General features: G+C 44.1%; 1 protein-coding gene across 1 annotated transcript in view; it reads right to left on the bottom strand.

Annotated features, from left to right (window-relative positions):
• Nucleotides 1-10,704, bottom strand: part of dgki (diacylglycerol kinase, iota) — a 48,104-nt gene that overhangs the window by 9,752 nt on the left and 27,648 nt on the right. The window contains exons 9-23 of the mRNA XM_061078053.1: nucleotides 10,488-10,562; nucleotides 10,251-10,346; nucleotides 9,886-9,968; nucleotides 9,502-9,562; nucleotides 9,210-9,323; nucleotides 7,164-7,289; nucleotides 6,815-6,893; nucleotides 6,500-6,555; nucleotides 5,995-6,057; nucleotides 5,186-5,259; nucleotides 4,387-4,498; nucleotides 4,214-4,300; nucleotides 3,437-3,549; nucleotides 622-722; nucleotides 239-318 (exon numbers count right to left, since the gene is read on the bottom strand). Of these exons, the coding sequence (XP_060934036.1) occupies nucleotides 239-318; nucleotides 622-722; nucleotides 3,437-3,549; nucleotides 4,214-4,300; nucleotides 4,387-4,498; nucleotides 5,186-5,259; nucleotides 5,995-6,057; nucleotides 6,500-6,555; nucleotides 6,815-6,893; nucleotides 7,164-7,289; nucleotides 9,210-9,323; nucleotides 9,502-9,562; nucleotides 9,886-9,968; nucleotides 10,251-10,346; nucleotides 10,488-10,562 (1,320 nt within the window). The remainder of the gene's footprint in view (nucleotides 1-238; nucleotides 319-621; nucleotides 723-3,436; nucleotides 3,550-4,213; nucleotides 4,301-4,386; nucleotides 4,499-5,185; nucleotides 5,260-5,994; nucleotides 6,058-6,499; nucleotides 6,556-6,814; nucleotides 6,894-7,163; nucleotides 7,290-9,209; nucleotides 9,324-9,501; nucleotides 9,563-9,885; nucleotides 9,969-10,250; nucleotides 10,347-10,487; nucleotides 10,563-10,704) is intronic.

The raw sequence follows: 10,704 nt of genomic DNA on the forward strand, positions 1-10,704 counted from the left end.
AAACAGCCAAAGTATTTACGTCCTGTCAACTTGTGAACTGGGTTAGTGAACGATTCCACACGTGAGACGAACAGGATCCCTGCGTCCCTGTGGTGTCGCTCTCCTCTTCGTCCAAAAATAACCACGAGCGGAGCGATGGAGACAGTGTCATGAAATAATGATGAAGAAGAGGGAAATAGGGAGGGAGAGGAAGAAGTGACGAGGAGAGAGATTTAGACGAAGAGAGAGAGAGACTTGCCTCTTGTAGTCTGTCGATGTAAAGTCTGCACGTCTCCAGGTCACAGTCTCCTCGTACCACCACGATGCCGACAGGGATGGCTACAACACACACACACATACAGACACACACTTTAGACCAGAGCTTCCTAAACTTCCTACCTCTGACCCCCAGAGGGCTGAGGGGGGGTTAGCGGTTGAAAACAACAATTATTTAATCTTTATCTCCATTTTATTTAATTATGAAGGACTCACAGGTTTTAAAGGTAGTAACAGTTAGTTAGATAAATCTTACAACTATTTCTTAATGAGTCTAAAGCCACGTTTCTAAATCTAAAGTCAGAGAAAATCTGATCAGTGGTTCCTTGGTCATCAGATCAAATGTATAAACACACACACACTCACAGATGTCTCTGAGTCGTTCTTTGTCGTACTGCAGGCGGTCGTACTCCTGGAGGCTGATTCGATTCACTCGCAGACGCAGACGATCTGGAACTGCATGAGGACTAGAAACACAAAAAGAACACATGCACGCAAGTGCATGTACGTGCACACACACATAATTTAGACATGTCCAGACATACAATGATAAGGAAACACATGCATACATGCACACTCAGACACACGCACGTCACAAACCAGATAGGAGCTTTTGCAACACGATGACATTGAAATCCTCCCGTTTCGTTTAACCTTCAGTTACAGGCGAAGACTTTTTAAACTGAGCTCGAGTTAAACATTTCTGATCGGAGGAGGTTGTAAAAAGTTGTAAACTCTCCCTGCGATGTAATAAAGTAGGAACACAAAGGGCTCGGCTCTCCTGACGCATCACCAGCACGATTCTGTTTGAGTTTGAGGTGGGCCGACATTCTAAAGTCAATGTTTGTGGGCAATGTTGCCTTCAGCAAGGATGAAGGTTGAACACTGACGTCAAACACACGGTGGGCGAGAAGCAAAAGTACAAAATCACCCAGTGCCGAGCCTCAGAAACTCCAGAGCTGAACCTTACCTTCGAAGCAACAGAGCAGTCGTGACATGTTTATATCGTTTATTCTTCAGGGAATACGAGCTTTTCTGAGGGAAGGACGTCGAGTGTAAAACATAAGAGACGACGGCCAGAAGAAAAACATCTAAAGCACATGAACCGGTAGAAAAGCTTCATCATGCTGCTGCATCCACATTCTCCCTGTCACTCGTTTATTCACCACATTTCACACAGACAGAAACTCACCACACAACCAGGGTTCAACCAGTATGAGCTTCAATGGGAATGATTTGTTCCTGATGTGTATTTAAGAGATTTTAGACCAGTTCAAACTAATTATCTTTTACAATTTGGGATAAAGTCGAAATATCACACGAAAAATAAGTTATATTATAAAAATTATGTTTTAATATAATTTGTTAAAATAGTCGTTATTTTACGAGATTAAGTCTTAATGTTGTCTATATTCTTGTAATATTAGTGTAACTTGACTTTACATTATCGCTAATATATAATATCTGATTAAATATTGGTTGAACCTGAGACGAACCGTGACACAACACCAACAACTCGTTCATACACATGTACACAAACACAGAGTGACACACAAACTGTGACAAAGGGCTCAGGTACTTACACAGAGAAGGAGTCGGGGGGAGCAGAGAGGCGGCGCAGATCAGCTGCACACACCTTCTGAATACTACGGCCGCACACACACACACACACACACACACACACACACACACACACACACACACACACACAGAGGAGAGGAGGAACGTATGGTGGAGGAGAGGAGGACAAACAAGGGGGAGAAGTAGAGGATATGAAGAAAAGAGAGGACGAGAGGAGAAGGAAATCAAGGTATAAGAAAGGAGAGAGGATGAAAAGAGTGGGAGGAGAGAGGAGAGAAAAACAGATGAGAAGGGAAGAAAAAGATGTGAGGGAGAAGGAGAAGGGTAAAGGAGAGAAACAGGAAGGATATAGGAAGGGACAGGAAATAGGAAGTGGAGAAAATGGAGAGAAGGAGACATAAAAGGAAACAAAGGAAATGAACGAGAGGAGAGAAAAGTAAACAAAATAAATATAAATCCAAGATATTCCAGGAGAGAAGAGGGGAGGACGAAAAGAAGGAGACGAACAGAGGAGGAGGGACAGACGGAGAAAAGCTCAGTGGTAAGTAGACAAACATGAAGAGCACAGTAGCAATGCAAAGACACTTGTGAAGCAGCTTCGTTATCATCAGGTCTTCTTCCTCTCACACAGACTCACACAGGAGGAGTGATTAGTGCCACAAGGACGGAGCAGTGTTAGTCGGCAGGTGTCACATGTTAGAGCCCGACGGAGTTATCGGAGGTGAAGATATGAAAAATCCTACTTAACTGAATAAACAAACAAAGATTGGAGAACGTTTCTTAACTCAAGTTCTATGTATTTGGTTATTTATTTTAAAGTTTATGGTTTAATAACGGACTGTAGTTATATAAAGATGGACGACTGGTTTCCTCTTTCTCCCACGAGCCAGAAATGAGCCTGATTCTGCGCAGTGGCGATTTCTGGACGGAGCCACGGTATCGATACACGCTCTCGACCAATCGTGAGTCGGTCTCACCCCTTTTTAATATCATCAAATAACGATTTAAAACCAAATTTATGAGATAAGAACGTTTCCTAAAATGACAGAAACAACCTTTGACTCACAAAGAGGAGGTGCGGTTCATCACCTATATTACAGCCAGCCACCAGGGGGCGATCGAGACAACACTTTGGTGTCATTGTCAATTTTTTAAATGATATCTCTGACAATATAACATTAGTGCAAATGTGTTACTCCCTTATATCAATCAGGCTTTATGAAGACGTTCTTTCTTTCCACAACGCTCTGCGCTGCTGCTTCGTCCCTGAGAGAAATCAATAACCGAGTCCCGGTGTTCGTCTCCTGAGCGAGGAGAACAAACCGCCGTGTTACATGTCACTTTGTCACCGGAGACGCAGCCGGTACTTGTGTTTTGATTAGTGCCAGAGGAGGACATCACACGTCCGTCCTCTGGCAGTGGTTTGGTGAGATGAAGAGAGACGTGCGACACTGAGAGGAGTGAACGCCGGCTCCCACTGAACAGACTGCGTGACTCACTCGGTGCGAACCCGGGCTTTTACAGCACTGCTGGCCTAGTTCCTCACTCTGTGTGTGTGTGTGTGTGTGTGTGTGTTTGTGTGTGTGTGGGGGTGACTCACTCGTTCAGCAGGGGCACTGAGGTGCGTCTCTTGCTCTTCTGGACCATGTTGGCCTGATTTCGGAGGGAGATGCGGAGGGTGGTGGGGGCCAGACGACATGGCTCACCGTCCACCTACATGCACACAGACACACACACACACACACACACATACACAGACACAAACACACAAACACACACACACACACACACACATCGCTGTTGAACTGATACAATAATAATCGAACAGAGTTTTCACGCCAGCTGACCAGTGAAGACGCAGCAGCAGGATTCACGCAGGATGAAGCCGTCAGGATTAAAGCAGCACTAATAAGAAACCAATGCACTCATGGATGTAAACGATTAACCAATTAAGTGCAGTTGATAATTAAATGGATTAAAAAATATATTGATCCAAAACCTCTAATTTATTCAGATTTAGAGGCGAACGAGTTTCATGTCCGCAGCGAAAAATCTATAGAAGAAAATCTTTATCTCATGTATTCTTGAGTTTTATAAATTTAAAAGCCTGTGTACATGAGCAGTCATAATGGATTTGTAGCCAAGGACAAATTAAATAAAGGTTTCTATTCAAAATGCACAGAGGTATTTAAACAGATTTGTTTCCGACCTGAAGCTCAATCGTCTGAGATCTTTAGTTTCTGGTTGTGAAGCTGGTGAGTGTGTGTGTGTGTGTGTGTGTGTGTGTGTGTGTGTGTGTGTGTGTGTGTGTGTGTGTGTGTGTGTGTGTGTGTGTGTGAGTGTCTGTGTGGTTGTGCGTGAGTGTGCGTGTGCTCACCTGAACAGGAACGGTCTTGAAAGTCGTTAACACAACTTCTCTGCACTGGTGGAGTCTCTCCCCGTGACCTCCGACCTGTAGCGCCGCCTGGTGGACAAAAGGGACACTTTCAACTCAGAGAGAGACAGAAGACATTGAGTTGCTGTCTTCTCTTGAAGCTGCTCTTCTCTCACCAGTGAGGCCACAGTGAAGCCGATAACCTCGATGCAGCCGTCGTCATGGCGCTGGGGTTCGAAGTCTCTGTGGTCGCCTGTGTTTCCCCACGGCATGGTGCCAGCACAGTACCTACACAGGTGACAATGTTAACATCAAGACACTTACAGCATCATGTGACTTTCACTGAGCCACAGCGCCCTCTGCAGACACATGTGGGGATTCTCTCTGTGGCGTGGACATCACCCAGAACCTGAACCAGAGGAGATGCTGCTGTAACAAATCCACCAAACTCTGTTCAAAAATAAAGTTTCCTGCTGAAAATTGGATAAAAACTCTGGTTTTTAATAACTTCTGAGTCTTTTTCACTGATGCAAAGTTTAACTTGCTGGAGCTGATTCTGTAAACCCAAATATCACTTCTCCCATTTGAAGCTAACTGATCAGATGATTTCCAGGATCACGTTTCTCTTCTGAGTCTCCGGACGTCCCCCGACCACAGGCACTGAATTAGTTCTCATTGTTTTAGTGTCTAACCAGAGAGATGATACATCTGCTGGTGTGGGAGGACCCCCCCCCCCCCCAACTTCAGAGGCTACTGACCCACTTCAGATTCATTTCATTACAGACTTTCCCTGGAGAGTTGCAGGGTCTCGTGGTTACGATGCTTCGAAGCCTCAAGTGAAACCGTGAATTATCACAATTGAGTGTAATTGTTTTTCTGTGAAAATTCACCTCATTAAAATGTTGTGTTGCTTATTCATAAAAACAAAAGCTGTTGTTAATACGAAGGAGGTCCACTGTACATCTATTCACCTACCTGGGAATGTTCAGAAACACGATGCACTGGAACTTCAGCTCCTGGATCTTAGCAGTCAGATCTGTACCATCACACTGAGGAAGAGAGAGAACGTGACAACATGAGGGAGAGGGATTTATGTTATAATAAAAGACTTGCGGGGAGGACGAGTGTTTTGCGGGTGAACAGAGCGAGAACACATCTACTAAACTCTTCTGCTTTCACTGCCTGAGAGTTTCCTGATGTGTTTACTCGTCGCTTCAAGCCTCAACCTCACTTCTTAGTTTTCACTCTCGGTTTCAATTCTGTTTTGATGTGGGAGATGGAAAGTAACGGATGGAGGTGAAGGTTCACATCATCATAAAGCCGCTCCAGCATCAGATTGTTGAACTCAGGTTTTGAACAGGAGGAGATTATTTTTAATAATCAGAATCTTTTCAATATAAAATGAGCTCAGTTATTTCTTTGATGTTAGCGAAGCATGTAATTTGGTGTTTAGCAGGAAGCTGTGTGGTCAGTGACAGAGCGTCTCTGTGGGGCAGAGAGGATTTTGGTGTCTGGCTAAAGGACGCTTCAACGAGCAGTTGAAAGACGATGTTTCTAATCACTCGGCCGACATGTCGACATGGAAGGTGATATACAGACCCAGAGAGAGAGAGAGAGAGAGAGAGAGAGAGAGAGAGAGAGAGAGAGAGAGAGAGAGAGAGAGAGAGAGAGAGAGAGAGAGAGAGAGAGAGAGAGAGAGAGAGAGAGAGAGAGAGAGAGAGAGAGAGAGAGAGAGAGAGAGAGAGAGAGAGAGAGAGAGAGAGAGAGTGTGTGTTAACACTCACCACCACTTTGACGTGCTTGGACAAGTCCCTTGAGCTTCTCTGGAGGAAATCTGAGAACGCAGCCTGCACACACAGACACACACACACACACACACACACACACACACACACACACACACACACACACACACACACATAGAGACATAAAAAAGGATCCAATCAAGCTGAATTACAGATCACTACATTTCCCTAAAAGAGATAACTCCCTCCTTACAACTTCCACCCACAACTTCTTGTTGCCCTTCCCTCAAAAAATTTGTATCAGACCCGTTCTTGTAAAACAAGCTGTAAAAACAATGAATAACTAACAGAAATTCTACAAACTACACAAGTACAAGTGTTGAATAAACCACCTCATATTTAAAAGAAATTAAAGTCTGTCTTCCATCCCCTCCATCTCTCCTTCTATCACTCTTTCCCCATAATTCTCCTCTTTCACTTTATAAACATTTCCTCTCAGTCACATTGTCCTTCTCGTGTGTGAAGACTTGAGTGGGACACTCACTCCTGCATAGAACATCTTGTTGCGGAAGCGACTGTTAAACCTTTCCGGGTTGGCCTCTGGAAACACGCAGAGAAGAAAAGAAGGAGAATATATTAAATATGCTGCAATTATCAGTGGAAGGAAATAGACTGAGAAGTTTTTACTCTCATGCATGAACATGTTCTTTTTAATATTTCATGATATTCAGCTTCTCTTTCGCTCACAGCGATGGAGTCTGTTGCACTAAAGGGAAAGAGAGGGACCTAATGGAATATGAATAGAGATAATACAGAGGTGAAATTAGAGAGAAGGACATTAAAATAGATTTCCACTGACCTCTGGACTCGTGGAACTCCAGGGTGACGTGAGCGTCGAAGCCCAGGCTGAAGTAGTTGTTGAACACGTTGAGAGGCAGCTGAGGAGCGGGAATAACACATTGAAGTGATAAATTATCATAAATATAAATATCCAGGTTCAGCTACAAGCATCATCTCCATTCATTTAAAGATCCTCTTATCAAAATGTGCACGTTGTGTGCACATATGAGCTTTCCAACGCACTTTCTGCACAGATTTATTTATCCTCTTCTCATATTTGCCACTTGTGAGGATATTGTAGAGCCTATATTTGTAAATCTTTATGATCCTGGAAGTCGTTCCACCACCACACTGAGCTGACGTCTCACCTTCTGCGTTCCCTCCTCAGGCAGAGCAGCACTTTTCTCCACCAGCAGGTTCCACCTGTCCAGCTGCACAACAGAACCGTCCTCCACATGACACAGAACCTTGGACACGGGCTCATCAGTGTAACCCTGAGCAGAGAGACACACAAACAAAGGCTTTGTTTTTGTCTGACCAACAACTGAACATGTAAAGATAATCACTTACAGGAAAACTTCAAATCCTTCATATTTAACAATATAATAAAACAATGATTTTATTTCTCCTCCAGTCAGTACAAGCCTCTCTTCCTTCTCTCTCTCCATCATGTTAGATTTAAAGTTTGTCTCCTTCTGGACCAGGTCAGGTCGTCAATGTGCCAAGGACACGTGCACGCACACACACGCACAGCACAGCAGAGCTCACACCCGACACACAGTAAGTCACAGGGACATTCACACCCACACTGAGAGGGACGGGGACGAGTTTGGTTTGTAAGAGCGAGAGAGAAGGAAAGAGGGGACGAGAGGAAATGAAAGGAGGAAGGAGCAGAGAAAAGAAATAGACGCAGCTACCGAGACAAAAGCGGGAAAGAACATCCTGCAAGAGGACAAACTGGGGACACGCTGATTACACTAATTACAGACACGGTAGATAGGACTTCTCGCCGTTCAAAGCATCTGTATCTGACCGAATCAGTTTTACTTTGTTCTGCTGAAGATGCTAAAGTCCTTCACTCGCCCTTCACCATTCAACACTGTGCACAGAGACTGCAATCACAAACCAGTTGAGTAGCAAGGTCCTGCCGACACACAGTGTTGGTCAAGTTACTTCTAAAAAGTAATTAGTTACAGTTACAAATTACTTCTCCCAAAAAGTAATTGAGTTAGTAACTCAGTTACCACATTGTTAGAGTAATTAGTTACTCAGCAAAGTAACTGTGGCGTTATTTTTCATGTTTTATAACGCTGTTACGTTCTGTAACATCTTTAACGTCAAAGATGTTTATATTAACTGATTGAAGAATAAAAACACTATATACAGTATTTTAGAACATTTGGTATTTATTTGAACTCAATAGATTGCAGCCTGCCATATGATGCATAGAATTAAAACATATAAAAATAAATATTGAAAATAAAATTCAAGCGCAAATGTAAACTTGGGTAAAAAGAAACAAAGGAAAATCTGGCCATTAAGTAGTGTGAGAAGTAGTGCCGGTACTTCCAGTTATTGAACGCTACTTTTGAATTTCCCTGGCTCGTCGCCATTGTCGCTGTCTTGAGCTGTAGTCAGAGCGTGCAGTGAGACAGCTCTCTCCACGCAGCTGGGGTGTAATATTGTAACGGATCGAGAGACCCCCCCACCAGAGTGTTGTTTGACAGCCGTCGCCGGATGATGACGTAGCGAGCGACGTCAAGCCTATTCATTGGTGGAGAAGGAGTCGCAAGGGACAGGAGAAAGCGGAAGTGCGGAGGAAGCCGGCAAACAGCGTGACCACTATAGCGGAGGAAGTGAAAGAGAGGCAGTGGAAACCCTCGAAACTAAGGAGCGGACATCTGAGAGAGACTGAGTAAGCCCTGGCCGGTCGGGGACTGCGGAGTCGCTGCCGGTTGGGATCGCCGACTGACCGCTTCATTCAACCAAATTGTAGTAACGCGCCACTTTACATTATCAATAACGATAACGGCGTTGTAACGATGACAAAAGTAATTAATTAGATTCCCCGTTACTGAAAAAGAACGCCGTTATACTTAAACGCCGTTACTCCCAACACTGCCGACACACACGTGCTCAACCAATGAGTGCGTCCGTCTCAGCTGTAAATCAGGATGTTTTCACCCCTGTTGCTATAACAGCAAATATCTAATTAAAACCAAACTTAGCAGGAAAACGAATGTGTGATAATTGTCTGTTTCTTAGTACAATTTCGATGATAATTTCGATGTGTAAAAACAATGTGACCTCAGCTGCATTGAACAGACACGGGGGACACTTGTGAGTGATTGAACACGGGGAGGAGAAGCTGCCACATCCTGTCACCCTCTGCGAAGTCAAGGCTAGGAACTCACCCCGCCCCAGTTGAGCGTCCTGGCGAGGTCATTTCCTGTTCCCAGAGGAAGAACAGCGACCGGAGGCTGGGGGTTCATCTGCAGCTCATCGAGCGTGGACAGGATCCACCCGACCTACAGAGAGAGATTCAAAAGAGAGTTATTAATAAAACACAACAGAAATATTACGATAAACTCAGCTTTTTACCTCAGAAAAACGAAATAAGTCAATCAAACCATGAATCCTGATTTCACTGATATGTTTAGTTTTTTCTTTCCCTGAGAAAAGCTGAAGAACTTCACAGAGTCTTACCGTCCCGTCTCCTCCACAGGCAAGGATCCTCAGGTTTGGCACTTTCCGGTACAACTCCAACCTGACGGGTCACAAATTGCACAAAGAGCAGAGTGAGGCTCGTTTGGAGAAGAAGCGTCTTTGGCAGAGAGCTGTGCTGATTAGTCTTGAGTGGGTGTAATTGGTCCAATTTCCATGAAAATTCCCCAATTTAACGAACAGGAGGAGACAACAACTAAAACTGAAGTGAGTAAAGGTCTGTACTCTCGTCCGAGCACTGGGCTGCGATAATGGGCCCATTTAAAATTAATATTTCAGCAGAAAATAAGAAATCACTCCAAGTTCATTACTGTTTTCTAGTTTGAATTTAATAAAATAATACTTCTGTGGTGAAGGGGCACTTACGCCTCTCGCAGGCCGCCCTGCGACAGGTCAAACACCTGTCGAGGATTCAAGATCCACATGAACATCTGCAACACCTTGGCGCCCTACAGGAGAAAAACAGAAAACACATAAAAGACGTTTTTAATCACAATACAGATCCAGAGAGACAGTGTTGTATTTTTCTAAGAATCTGGCAACATCACACATGTCTTCATTTACACATTAATAAACATAAGTCTGGGTAAAAACACAGGAATTCCCCTTCACTTCACAACCAGCCTGATGTTACACTGACGCTGATGAAGACTGAGGCAACATGATGGGATCTCTTCAGCCCAGTGTTTCAAACAGAGGATAATAAAAGATTTATACAAAAGTTCCCCGACCTGGTTGCCGCCGCTCTTCGGATTGACGAAAACCAAGATTGGCTTCATGAGAGGAGACGGATGCGGCTTCAGCATGAACGGACGCCATTTAGAATCCTGCGCGAAGAGACAGAAGAAGACAGATGAGGGACAATGTGCAGAAACAATAATCACGATATATTAATTGTGTTGATGTACATAGTGAATGTATGGAACTGTTTATGGTGTATCAAACATAATTGTCATAGTTTTACTTACGTCCAGTCCCTTCTTGCTCGTCCTTCGTTTAAAAGACGTCCGCTTTTTTCTCCTTGCCGAGTTCTTCAGTGAGCTCTGAGCGACAGACACACAACACACACACAAAGTTCAGTGGCTAGTTCACTGTCGTGGTGTCCCTAGTGATGGTAATTAAAAGTGCAGTGAAACATGTGATGTGAGTGAGGGATACGTGTGTGTGTGTGTGTGTGTGTGTGTG

The sequence above is a fragment of the Limanda limanda genome, chromosome 1 (assembly GCF_963576545.1).
Source record: "Limanda limanda chromosome 1, fLimLim1.1, whole genome shotgun sequence".
In the NCBI taxonomy this organism is placed as follows: Eukaryota; Metazoa; Chordata; class Actinopteri; order Pleuronectiformes; family Pleuronectidae; genus Limanda; species Limanda limanda.